The 13,703-nt window shown below is 32.5% G+C and overlaps 2 protein-coding genes across 2 annotated transcripts; one reads left to right on the top strand and one right to left on the bottom strand.

The window, feature by feature from the left end:
* Positions 1-238: 238 nt before the first annotated feature.
* On the bottom strand, positions 239-3,085 carry LOC123700142 (peptidoglycan-recognition protein LB-like). The gene is made up of 4 exons (XM_045647274.1): positions 2,914-3,085; positions 1,744-1,954; positions 1,275-1,393; positions 239-480 (listed from the first exon to the last, which is right to left on the bottom strand). The coding sequence occupies exons 1-4, from the start codon at positions 2,990-2,992 to the stop codon at positions 305-307; spliced, it is 585 nt and encodes a 194-aa protein (XP_045503230.1). The 5' UTR covers positions 2,993-3,085; the 3' UTR covers positions 239-304.
* Positions 3,086-8,520: 5,435 nt separating this feature from the next.
* Positions 8,521-12,028, top strand: LOC123700049 (peptidoglycan-recognition protein LB-like). The gene is made up of 5 exons (XM_045647157.1): positions 8,521-8,606; positions 9,704-9,796; positions 10,614-10,824; positions 11,300-11,418; positions 11,762-12,028. The coding sequence occupies exons 2-5, from the start codon at positions 9,709-9,711 to the stop codon at positions 11,944-11,946; spliced, it is 603 nt and encodes a 200-aa protein (XP_045503113.1). The 5' UTR covers positions 8,521-8,606; positions 9,704-9,708; the 3' UTR covers positions 11,947-12,028.
* The last annotated feature ends 1,675 nt before the right edge of the window (positions 12,029-13,703 follow it).

The raw sequence follows: 13,703 nt of genomic DNA on the forward strand, positions 1-13,703 counted from the left end.
GTGAATGAAACACACAGGTATGTATAAATTTTTGTAGGTAGGTATATCATATTGTGTATTTGATTTGCTGGCTTTAGAGTAATATCTGAATACCTATTTCAAAACATTTTATAAAGACATACAATGAGGGATGACTATAATTGGTATGAAATAAAACATAAGGTGAAATAAAAATATTTTTATAAAACAATAACAAAAACATTTATTACTTAGACACACGCAATTTAAATTATTTTAAATAATAAGTTATGTTTATCATGGCTATTAAAATAATCTATCATTTTGTTAAATTACACTAAATTTATTAGAAAAAATGATCCCATTTAGATATATTATTGAAAAGTGCAGTTCCAGGGCATTCGGTGGCCATCACTTGTTTGTGTCCCACTAGCTTATAGTCTGGTTTTATGTATCCTTGTTCTATTCCGGATTCAATGAGAGATTTCGTCGCTTCTAACATATCTTCTGGTGGTTGATTTACTGGAAATAAAATTGACATTAAATTATAATTATAGACCAACTAGATTTCTGTCAGTCTGTTTTCAAAGGAAAACCCGCATAGTTCCCGTTCCCGCGGGATTTCCGGGATAAAACCTGTCCTATGTGTTAATCCAAGTTACCCATATATGTGTGGTAAATTTCATTGTAATCAGTTCAATAGTATTTGCGTGAAAGAGTAACAAACACACACACATACTTACATCTTCAAAAACTTTCGCATTTATAATATTAGTAGGATTTTTGAAGTCGATTTTTTTAAGATATTTGCGCAATCTAACTACTTTCGATTGAATAAAAAAACGAATTTTAGCTAAATACGCTATAAGTGATATTCTTATAGATAAAAAAAAACAGCTTTATTACGTACGTAAATATACTATTTTGGAATGTCTCCTAAATATAGATGACCTTGTAAAATGCGACGAAATAACAATAAAATTGACCTGCAATTAGATTTAAATGCTCGTGTAACAGGTCATTCGCATATTTTACCTGTCGGCTGTCGCTGTGCGGAGGATTTTTCCTCTTCCTATATAAACTTCCTGATACAATGTTGTTTTTTGTGGTTTTAGAAAATGTATGATTTTATTGCAATTTAATTACAAATTTAGTTTTACTACCTAGATTTTAACTGATCAACGTGATCGCCGGTTTATCTATCTTGTTTTTATTTATTTGTATTTTTTTATTTTGGGATAGATCAGGTGTGAGATATCAAATTATTAAGACTCAGTAGAAATATCTGTACGAGTATATAAAATAAATAATCTTACCCCTCCAATCTCCAATAAGGCAGATGCCAATACTGACGCCATTCGCTGGACCCGCATGAATACCCTTTACATCCCAGCCTCTTCCTTCATAAACATCGCCACTGTTACCCACACAAAAACTGTAAGAGAAATCAGTATTTAATGACTGATACAAATATTTTAAAACTTTTCTATATTAGAGATGGGAAAAAGCAATTAACCATTCAGAAAACTTTGCTATGAAACATTTGGCTGCAAAGTGAAAACTTTAAATCTTTAAAACTACGCAACGGATTTTGAAGCGGTTTTTTTTAATAGATAGCTATAGTGATAGAGTGATTCAAGAGGAAGGTTTTAGTATATAATTTATTAGGTTTTAGACAAATCGGGCGAAACCGCGGGCGGTAAGCTAGTAAAATATAAATAGCACTACATGTGTAATACGGAATACCAAGATATGTCCATGCAAAAAAAAAAAAAGATAAATTACTTATAGCCAATATCACCCCAATCAAGGCTTTGATGGTACGCTTGCATGGATTTCATAGCTTGAATGCATTCTTGGTGTGTGGTACAGGCGTCCGGTTTATATGTATGGTGAATCACCACATTTGGGACTGGTGTTACGAGGGGAGTGACGTATGATGCTGGAAGGGCTTCCCAATCTGATCTCGTGTAGTACTTGTAACGTTGCTGACAACCTATGATAAAAAAGTTATTTTATTTATTTGTCTTATTTGTTATTTACTTTCTTGGTTTTAAAAATAACGTACGAACGTTAATTCAAATTGAATAATAGAGATGTAGAGAATATGAGAATGATGATAAACAATCATGTTTTTTTTAATAAAAATCCATTTCCTTCCCACAAATGTGTTTCGATTTCCTTTCGTTTTTGAAACCTTAAATTTTCACATTGACTTTTAAGTTTTAATATCCGATACATGTTTTGTATTATCGTCTTATGCCAATTGTTTGATAAGCTCTCTAAATAAGTAATAGTTAAAATATTTTTAGTAGTAGTAAAACTCAAAACAAACATGTTTCGAGGACATCTGGATTGAATATTATAATAAAATAGTTATAGGACTAACAAAAATAGTAAAAAATATAGAACAAAATAATCTACTGAATAAACAAACAAATTGAACGTTTTTATCTTGTAATATGTAATTGATAGAGTAATTATTAGTGATCTCGTAACACAGGTCAACCGTAACACAAACGTTTTGGATAAGAAATCATTATTATGAATGTGTTAAATAATATTTATTTCATTCTTTATATATTTAAAATATATCGTAATTATTTCGCATTAGGTATACAATTTATACGCTCAGTATTCTACAAGAGACCAGAAACTATACCAATTTAATAAAAGACAAGTACTTCATACAAAAGATACAATAAGCTAGTGTCAATGAAAAATTTAACTGTACAATTAGAAAATAGGTATTATGGGACAAGTAGGTACCTATAAGCAAAGAAATCTAAATTTAATATCTCCTAAACAATAATTAAAATAAATAAATAATTATAAAGAATAGGTAATAAAATTATTGTAAATCACGTAGGCAAGCACTCTAGTTTTTCATAAACCTTTTTAAAATTTAGAAAATAATTGATACGTCCGTTGCATTGAATGATTTTAGCTACTTACTATTTAACTTTGGGAATCCGTGAATTCGACACACTTGTACTACTACAATTATTATAAAAGTATTGAATAATATCGTCATTTTGATATATTATAGTAAATTACTACAAATAAATTACACTAATTTACAAATTGACGTTGTTTAATTAGGAGTTGTAACCGTACTAATATAGATTTAACAGATTTTACGCTTATATTGAGTGTAAGTACTGTGACGGTTCTTTCCCATGATATAAACAACATTGTTTATTATTTACTGGACACTGTGTATGCGTAAGGGCTGACTCTATCGAGAGTGCATTGTACTTTTTTTTTCTTACATTTTTCGTATATTTTAGTTATTAGATAGAATATTCTTATGGCTTTTTCAAATCTTATTTTCTTGTATACTTAAATAAGTTCATGAAAAACTATTGCAGATTGCTGAAAATTTTAATTCTTCTAGTGAAAAGGCTAAAGGAATTCATATTCAATACCTATTTGTTATCAGTTTATAACATGACCCTTTTAGGGATTAGAAATTTGGCAATGTACAACTTGTATTATTTTATTAACCCTTTATTAGAGTAATAGCTATTGCATAGCTTCTATCGCGGGTCCTGAGCGCGGGGACCGAATCCAGACATTCAGTAACAAAAAAAGCTCACGCTCCCCACGGGGACGGGCACGGAGATGTGGCTTGAAGGCATAGCATGCAATAGCTTTACCGCGGCAGTCCCCGAGTGCCACACGTCTTTTTTTATATAATATTACAAAGTTACAAACACTCAGTCGCAACGAATATTAATATAATGAGATGCCTATGCGATCCATTTAGATACAACAAGTAATAAAGAGAAATAATTCTGAATAGTCCTCAATCTCAATATTGAAAACGGTAGACAAAGAGAGATCAAAAATTTAATTTGTAACTGTTGCCCATAATGTTTTTCTTGATATAAGTAAGTATTATGTTTGTATACGAAGTAGGTACCTTCTCAACTACAATACACAGATAATAATTTTGAAATGTGAAATGTGTACAGATATAAACATGTCAATTATTTTTATTTGCTGCCCATAAAACTATTATAGGTAGTATAGATTTATAATGCTCAACGATGAATATGTACATTGTACGTACTATCCTATCTATAACATAATAATACGACGATTCATGGTAGAGCCTCAATAGAATTAAATAAACCAATTGTTTAAAAAATGCTGCCTCTTTGGTTTGGTTTAAAATAAAGTTCCAGGATCGACCGAAATCACGAATTTGAATAGATTAAAAGATTTTATTTGCTGTATGCATGCATAGCGGATTGAAGGCACGGAAATAGATCAGATAACACGGTTACAAGCATTTACAAGCCATCTTCTTGAATTTCTGGACGTGAACAATATAAGAGAGTAACAATACAGTGAACACTTATTAACCAGATCCACTTCATTTTTAGTGTGATTATAAAAATATATTATTTCCGGTTTCAATTTATCTCCAGTATAGGCATCTACTGCTGCTTCTCTACATGGTCTTCTTTACTATCTGAACTTGACTAGTCACCACCAAGACCATCACGACAATCTTCTTTCGTCTTCGGCCAACCAAGCTTCCAACCAACTCTGTTTTTATCTGCAAATATGACTAAATACATTAAAAAATTAATAATTTATAAGTTTGTTACATTATTTTTAAAATCACAATATAATATTTGTAAAAAATAAATGAAACAGTCACAACAAAATCTTACGAAGTTGGTCGCGCGGCATACGTAAGTACCGTGTATAAACCGTGAATTTTGCGGAACTCGCACCCGACTCGCCGCTGTAATAATTGTAATAATTGCCGCTGCACTGAGTTTACGCGGCAATTTTTCAACTTAGAATACCTACACGACGGATGAAATAACTGGAGCTGTTAGATTTTTAGAAATTTGCAATTTTGTATCACTGGATTACACGTGTACCCCACGCCACTAACTACTACTTACGTACCTATCTGCTTGTGAAATGTGAATATTTGCTCATGACCTACGTGACGTTTTTACGATATATAATAATATTCAAGCTAATTTCATTATGATTGGTGACATTGATAATATCACAGTAGATTAAATTATATAATACACAGAATACACATTACACACCTGAAAGTTAAATGCGATGATAATCGAACAATATTGAAAATGATTATCTTAAAAAAATACTTATTACTTACTAAATATTTAACTATAGACGAAATTAATTACCTATAATATTATCTATGGTTTTTATATTTAATTATTTAGCGTACATACTGCGGTATACTTATTATAAATGTGTATATTCGGGATTCTTAGTTACATGACTCATTATTTACTAATGTTTGCTATATTTTTAGAATCAAAACTTAAAAATACAAATATTAAAATCATTAATAGGGGTTTCCCCAAAACCGGTTTTTAGCACGTCTTAAAAAACTTGACAATCTTTATTAATAATATGAGAAAGTCAAATATTGATGTTTGGTGACTTCCTTGGTGACTTCAAATGGATGATTGAGTAATTTTTATGAAGCCAGCCCAAATCAATCCCATAAGTAGGTATAACCTTTTATTTGAGATGTTGGTTTAATATTTTCTCATCTTTTTCATCTAAGAATCGGTATAAGAATAGGTACACTATTATAGAGCATATTAAGTTCATAACATGTCATAGCAGTAGACAGACATAATATGTATGAAGGATTGCATATTTTTTTCCCCTTTAAAGTTTAAACAGTAGGTATAAAGAAGGTATAAAGTATATTGTAGATACCTACATAGTTTATTGACCAATTTCACATATTATTTCCCTTGTTTACGTTGCCTACAACGCGCTAGGTGACTAGCTTCTTGTGAATCGTCTAATAAGACGAGATTTTTTCCTTTTTTTGTACGATGAAACGAATGTATTTATCCAAAAAAATAAACACATATTATATTCGTTAAATGACTTCGAAAAGAAATATTATCAAAAACGCCATTATTACAAAATGGCGACTTCAACCGTAAAGTTAGCGGCAAAGATACGCAATCAGTATAAGATCACCTAAAATTCTTTTAAATCACTCATTCTCTAAACACCTGAAAAACGTTCCCAGTAGGTAATCCCATAAATTTAAACAAATGACAGTACCTACTATGTGTTATCTTAATATTATCGTCTTGAGTACATTTCGATGATTATCTGATTTTATAAGTAATAGTGACGTAGAACGGGGAAGAACCTTGTAAAATGTGACGTAATTAAACATAATATCGCGATATAAATTACCTTTCACTGATAAACTAGATTAATACCTAAAAGGTGATATATGTCCCATAACATAACCCTTTGAAAAATGAATGAATTTTTGATTAGAAACTACTTGCTTATTCGAGACACGTAACAATTCTGTATTGTTATAATATAATTTAGAAGGTAATTAATTTGTTGTATACCTATAGACTAAGCCTATAGATATGTGTGTAGGTAATGTAAGGTATGTGTAGTGTGTACCTAAACTAGAAAATTATACCTTACTTTCATACTCAGTAGGGAAAAAATAATGTTCCTGTTCTAAATCTTCTCAATTCATTGTTATCTGCAGTTTCACTTCAATAGCAACAATTTTCAATTCAAATCAGGATAATAGTGGGTACCCAACTACCCAGAGCTCTTCGTACGCATTTATTTATTAATTGAATAAAACCTAACGTTTATAAAATTACATTTGAGTATCTCAATTTTATTTTTTTCTGTGCTACCAAACCTATGGGTCCAAACAGTTAAAGCGCAAAATGGACAACATAAAGACTGATATAATATTTAGTAGGTAGGTCTGCATCGGTACGAATTGGGTTAGCTCGCACCGGTAAGCCCGTATGCACTATAGTTCTGTGCCCGTAAGCACCACAGCCCCACAGAAGCTCGACGTCAAAGCATAGCATAGGTACCTAGTAGTACCTAGTGCACACTAAAAGTTTTGCGTTTCTAGCCACCCATAAATGTTTGAATTTTGAATGTTATATTTTTTTAACCTATGAAGTCTCATAAGTTGAGGAAAAAAAAATTTGGCTGGAAGCTCGTGTCAATTTTTTTTTATCTCAAGTTGAAGTCCGTTGTCCGTAGCAAAAACGGAACTAACACGAAACAATTTTAGGGCGATGATTTTTGATGATTTTAAAAGTTCGTTTTCTCCGAAAGCTTGCACTGCACGCCTTCAAAATACTTTTGGGAGGGAAGCACCTTATTTGAGCACTGTAAGGCATTGATATGCTGAATTTCATCGCGGCCGTGTTTCTCTTCATGATGAAAGTCGTGAAGGTCGACCCTCAACTGCGATCACGGAGGAAAATATGGCTACCATCAGACGACTAATTTAAGAAAATTGCCATATCACTTATTAGGAGATTCGAGGACATCTGGGGATTGGTATGAGACAAATTCAGAAAATTTTACATGAACATTTCAAAGTTAGGAAGCTTGGTTGCCGGTGAATTGCTCCCAAACTCACTCCAGAACAAAAACGACATCGAGTAGATTGGTGTTAAGAAATGCAATTAAAGTACAATTACGGACATTCTAATGCCGTGTATAATATCGTGACAGGACATGAAATATGTATATATGGTTATATCTAGAAAGAAAACACCAATATTCTTTGTGGGTGTTTGAAAGTGACAGCAAACCAACCAAATTGAGGCAGGCGAGAAGGGTTGGCAAACAAATGATTGCATTATTTTTCTCTTAGACGAATCCTGTCTGCACTATCCCACTTGAGTAACAAAAGACTGTTAATGCCGAGTGGTACACCACTATTTTTTGCCCAATGTCTTAGAAAAAATAAGAGAAAAGCGACCTAGAAGTCGCATCTTGTTGCACCATGACAGTGCTTCGGCGCACACCGCGAACAAAACAAAGTCATTTTTGGCTACTGAAAACATAGAGCACGTGACTCATGCCGCACGCAGTCCTAACCTAGAACCTTGCGATTTCTTCCTTTTCCCAAAAATCTATGATTCAATGAGTGGTTCGACATTTACGAGGCCAGAAGAGGCCGTGGTTGCTTTCAAACAGCACGCAGAAAACATACCCTCAGACCAATGGTCCTCATGTTTCCAGAAATGTTTTGAACGGATGAAAAAGTGTTTTAAATGTAACGGAGAATACTTTAAAAAGTAGTAAATATAATATTGGACAAATAAATTGTTTTGTTTATTAGTTACGCAAAACTTTCAGTGTGGCCCACGTAGATGCGTGACAGCACCTGAGGTTCTTTGCTGTCGTCAATCCTTTCTTGATTCTTCTTCCCTCAAAATACTAATAGCGCACAAGTGGTGATGGTTACTTACCATTAGACCGAACTCGTGTGCCGGTTCTGACATAAAAAAATGTTTAAAAGCTTTTTATTTTCCGAATGTTGAAGCCCTTAACGAATAAGTAGATCGCAGGTCAGAAGGAAATACCTATCTGCAGAATTACGGTACATACCCGACAACTAAGTTACTATCAACTACCTATTAGGTATAAAGAACTCGTTACGCAAAAACAAATAATGACTCATGTATTGTATCCTCGCCAAATCTCGGTAAGAACCGATTGAACTTCTTATCAAATCATTAACATTTAGGTACATCATAATATATAAACTCGTTAAAAAGTACACTAGCTATCAGACTGCGGATGATAGACAGCAGAAGCTTTCCTAAACGGTAAGTTGGTAAATTTATTATTTTGGTATATCAGATCATAAAAAGCAACGGTGGATTTATTCTTCAAGTTAGAGAAAATTAAAATACAATTGTATATATAATTTAAATAATTTTATAATAAATTTAAAATTTAATTTAAGATGAAAATAGATATTATTTTCATCTAAAATCGATTATTTATCGCTTGTTGTTTATTTATAAAACCCAGTCAAATTCAATATTTTACCTGCTAAAATATACAGGGTGTAATCGTTAAGTGTGCACAAGCGATTATTCCGTAACTACTGATTGCAGATATCAAAAAACTTTAAACTGATATCGAAAGTACTTAACCTAATGAGTAAAATGTCACTAATATTTTTTTTTAAATAAAACGAGAAATATCCAAAAATGTTACATTAAACGCTCCCATACATTTTATTTCCCATACATTTTGTATTCGTAGCAGATTTTCGAAGTGACGTCCTAATTGTGCAATACAATGAGGAGCTCTGTTTACAGTTTCGAAATAAACTTCCCTTCAAATTTGCGAAGTAATTTAAGCAGAAAACCAATAAAAGAAAAAAAACGCTAAAATCTTTCATATTAAACGTACATGGGATAGTCATATCTCATACTAAATGTATGGGAGGGTTACAAGTTAATTTTTTAGATATTTCTCATTTTTGTTTTTAAAAATTTATTATGGCCATTTTACATATTAGGTTAAGTACTTTCGATATCAGTTTAAAATTTTTTGATATCTGTAATAGTTACGGAAAAATCGCCTGTGCACACTTAAAGATTACACCCTGTATATCGGGGATATTATAATTATAAATGTTACATCTAAAACCGGTTGACCATTAGTAGGTGGAATATTTAGGGTAGGTACCGAAAATATTCCATTTCGGACAATGAACGCCTTATCTGCAATAATCAAAGTATTTGTCAAAATTAAAATTAAAAATGTGATATATTATTATCATCTTATCAACTTGTTAATATGCTTGTTTTGCGCCGCGATTGAGTCGATAGCACTGATATATCTAGATACCACTTAAAAGCTAATGATATGTATTGCATTGTGTTTTGATTAATGTTATTCGGTTTTAAAGGTACAATGGCATTCTACGCAGTTCTTGTGTTGATCAGTTTGGCGGTTTCCACACAAAGTTTACCGCCCAGAATAATTGCATCGAAGGAATTGAGTACGTATGATTTTTTATTAAATTCAATAAGTTACATACCATTTGTTAAATGTGATCAAAAGATAATTATTTCAATGTTTGTACCTATTGTATCTTATGCACTTGTGTTTTGATTGTTATTATTTTAATGTTTTAATTCCCTTTTTTACCTTCTTGTTGTGTGCCTTATAATTAACGCTACTTTACGCGCTTCAGTCTTTTTCAAAATTATAGACTGCATAAAATTATATGTATATGTATGCCATCTGGTTTCCATAACACAAGCGAAAAGCTTAGTAGGTATGGGATCAGATCGTGCCGTGTGTGAAAATTGTCCCGAAATATTTATTTATTTAAAACCAACTTAATAGAAAAAAGAAATATTTTAAAATAAAACATTAAATTCACTTCAAAACCAGAAATGCTAAACTCGAAACAAAAAATAAAAATTATACTTATAGCAAATATTATAGGCACCCTGTTAACTAAAATCGGTGCAAGCAAACTCACATTATAGGTAGCAGATAGATACTACATATAAGTATCTACCTACTTATCATATTTCCTGAACCACAAGTAGTTGTAATTATTACGCATATCTTCTACTTGACTTAACATCGAATCACCAAAATAAAATTTAAACTCCAAAAGCAAAAGAACCTCATTTTATTAATGTACCTTATTACACCATAAGTCACACATGCATATGAACAGATAGATTTTAATTCCAATTCTGGTTCAGTTTGCGCAGTATCCAACCAGAAACCATTACATTAAAAGCCTTCCCGGTACGGTTTACCGCAACATCGGGAAACCTAATAAAGTACATATTCTGCAGGATGCTACACATTCCCGTTCGTAAGTCGTGAAGAATGGAACGCCAGACCTCCAACAGTCATTAACACACAGAACCTCCCTGTGCCCTTGGTTGTCATCCACCACACGTACATCCCTGGCGCTTGCTACAGTCGAGCCGAATGTTCCAGATCCATGCAATCCATGCAGAATACACATATGAATACCAACGGCTGGGGTGATATTGGATATAAGTAAGATTTGTTGTTGTTCATGCACGTTTGATTTATTTTGTTAATAACTTATCAATATTCTTTACATATTAATATTAGGGAAATGGGATATATTAAAAATTTCGCATCTCTACCTTATCTTTGAAACTACCAAACATAGATTTGGGATTAGCCTAAAATAGCAGAGAAACAGCTATTGGACAATTTTTAGCCATGTTTCTATTATCTTACATTCTTCTTAAATTGGTAGAATTGATGATTATAATAAAGTAGTTTCCGCCCACGACTTTGTACGTGCATCCTCGTTTTTCCCCGTTCCCGCAAGAATTTCGGGAAATCCTTTCTTAGGGAACGCCTACGTCATCATATCTACCTGCATGCCAAACAGCCCGATACGTCCAGTACTCCAGTGGTTTGGGCTGTGCGTTGATAGATCACTATATCAGTCACCTTTGAGTTTTATATATATAGAATAATAGATAATCGTTTCTTCCAGTTTCGCAGTGGGCAGCGATGGAGTAGTCTACGAGGGCCGCGGCTGGAACCGTGTGGGAGCGCATGCTGTTGGCTATAACGTTAACAGTGTTGGAATTGTCCTTATTGGCGATTGGGTTTGTAAGTATAACTATTTTTTATATAAAAAGAATTAAATGTGTCATAACAAAAGTAAATCTTGAAAGCAATTTGCTAATGCATTACGAATTTCAGAAAATTGTGATTAGCAAGATTGGTTGGTCGTTGGTTAGCAGGAATTTGTTAAAACATTTAGTATTTCTGCAGATTGTGTTTAACAAGATTGTTAGTCTTATAAAATTACCCTTTAATAGTAATAGATCACCATACTTTATGAATTCGTGTGCCACTTTTAAGTAACATACATTACCACTGATATTTTTTACGTATATATGACGTTGAGTTCTATTGAGTTTTTTTTAACTAAATCGTATTCTTCTTTCAGCGGCTGTGCCTCCTAAAATCCAACTGGATGCTGCTAAGGATCTAATTCAAGTAGGCATTGAGTTGGGTTACATCAGTCCTGATTACAAGCTGATCGGCCACAGACAAGTTGGAGCCACAGAATGCCCCGGACAAGCGCTATTCAATGAAATAAATAATTGGGAAAGATTCACAAGCTCTATCTAAATTTATATAGTTAGTTAATATTTGTTACAGCTTTTTTATTTATTTGATGCGGATTTATTGTATTAGAGTTGTTTTTGAGAAAGATGCATTTTTATTTATGTGTATATAGCATACTAATCAAAACTTCGTTCTTTATTTGAGAACATAATACTTACGTTACGATACTTAGAATGATACTCCATATAATTTCCTATGTAGGAAACCAAAGCCGTTGGCCAAAATAAAATTACTAACTCTATTTAGATAAAGCTTTTCAGATTTTAGAAAATTCACGAGGAAATGTAATTATTATATAAGTAGGTAACTACCTTATACAATATACTTATAGCTATTTCTAAACTATTTTGCTTAAAAGATAAGAAATGTCTTAACTAAAATATGTAAACATTGACCTGATTTCAACTGACCAAATAAATATGTACATAAAGGGACAGTCCCTAGTACTCTTACTTTACGAGAATAATAATACATACACATATTGTGAATACATATCACACTTCACAGTAGCTGTATTCAGAGAAATCAATTGGTATTATAGTGGTTGGGTTGACATCAACAATTTAACGTCGAAATTCATATTAATGAGGGCTTTGTAAATTGTAGGAAACAACGTGAGAACATGCGGTTTTCTTTATTTATACATGCGGAATGACAATAAAATGAGTAATATTTTAAAAATAATTCCTGTTGTATTTGGTGTGACGTTATTAAAGTACATAATATGTACACATGTTAGACAAAGTAAAGCGACAAGAGATTGGACTGCAGTAAAAAAGGAAATGCAACGAATTCAGTTTATAAAATGCTTATGATATCATTGATAGAAATCATAGCTGTTTATTATTGATTTTATTCACAATAATGGAATAATCCATACTAATACCTATTATAAATGCGAAAGTAACTCTGTCTGTCTGTCTGTTACTCAATCACGCCTTAACCATTGAACCAATTTGCATGAAATTTGGTATTTTGATACCCGAGAAAGGACATAGGCTACTTTTTACCCCGGAAATCCCACGGGAACGGCAACTATGCGGGTTTTTCTTTGACTGCGTGGGCGAAGCTACGGGTGGAAAGCTAGTTACTAGTTAGTATGAGAATGAAACAAAATACCGTAGTATTGTCTAAATTTTAATTCACGACAATGACGACGAGTTCATTCAAATCATAAATAAGCAATTATGCAATAACGACACAAGTGATGCATCAATAGTTAACAACAAACGATAATTAATCATAAATCTTGCCATCGATTAGCCAGTACGTGCGATTGGCGCCCGACATCCGGCTGACACGCCTGCGCTTACGCAACTTCAAATAACCGCTCCTTTCGATCCATTAGAGTATGAAAATTACTTGTTAATGTGACTTTCCATACATTTTGTAGTGTAAAAGGCTTGATTTTTCTACTTTTAAAACAACAAAATAAAAGCCTTGACGGTATTTTTGGAAACTGTTTGACAAGGTCAAAGTACCTACCTATATAAATAATGTTTAGTTAAATATTTTATTTCTAGTTGAATTAAAATCTGTATTGAAGTTTGAAACTGATGGTAAATGATTTAGTAGTGGGGATTTACATTACCCAGATTTAAACTAGATTTCCGACCGCATTTTTAAAGAAATACCAGCATAGTTACCGCCCCTGTGACATTTCCGGGATAAAAAGTAACCTATGTCTTATTCTGGGTCTTTAGCTACCAGCAATATGATAATATGATGTAGGTATACATACCAAATTTCATTGTAATACA

Source organism: Colias croceus, chromosome 19 (assembly GCF_905220415.1).
Source record: "Colias croceus chromosome 19, ilColCroc2.1".
Taxonomy (NCBI): domain Eukaryota; kingdom Metazoa; phylum Arthropoda; class Insecta; order Lepidoptera; family Pieridae; genus Colias; species Colias croceus.

What these genes read in the sequence shown, in the direction of transcription:
- LOC123700049 (XM_045647157.1), top strand. Translation starts at nt 9,709, where the DNA reads ATGGCATTCTACGCAGTTCTTGTGTTGATCAGTTTGGCGGTTTCCACA. An exon ending in TGGGGTGATATTGGATATAA is followed by an intron (nt 10,825 to 11,299) that starts GTAAGATTTGTT and finishes CGTTTCTTCCAG; the next exon opens with TTTCGCAGTGGGCAGCGATG. An exon ending in CCTTATTGGCGATTGGGTTT is followed by an intron (nt 11,419 to 11,761) that starts GTAAGTATAACT and finishes TTCTTCTTTCAG; the next exon opens with CGGCTGTGCCTCCTAAAATC.
- LOC123700142 (XM_045647274.1), bottom strand. Translation starts at nt 2,992, where the DNA reads ATGACGATATTATTCAATACTTTTATAATAATTGTAGTAGTACAAGTG. An exon ending in CGGATTCCCAAAGTTAAATA is followed by an intron (nt 1,955 to 2,913) that starts GTAAGTAGCTAA and finishes TTTTTATCATAG; the next exon opens with GTTGTCAGCAACGTTACAAG. An exon ending in TGGGGTGATATTGGCTATAA is followed by an intron (nt 1,394 to 1,743) that starts GTAATTTATCTT and finishes TTTCTCTTACAG; the next exon opens with TTTTTGTGTGGGTAACAGTG.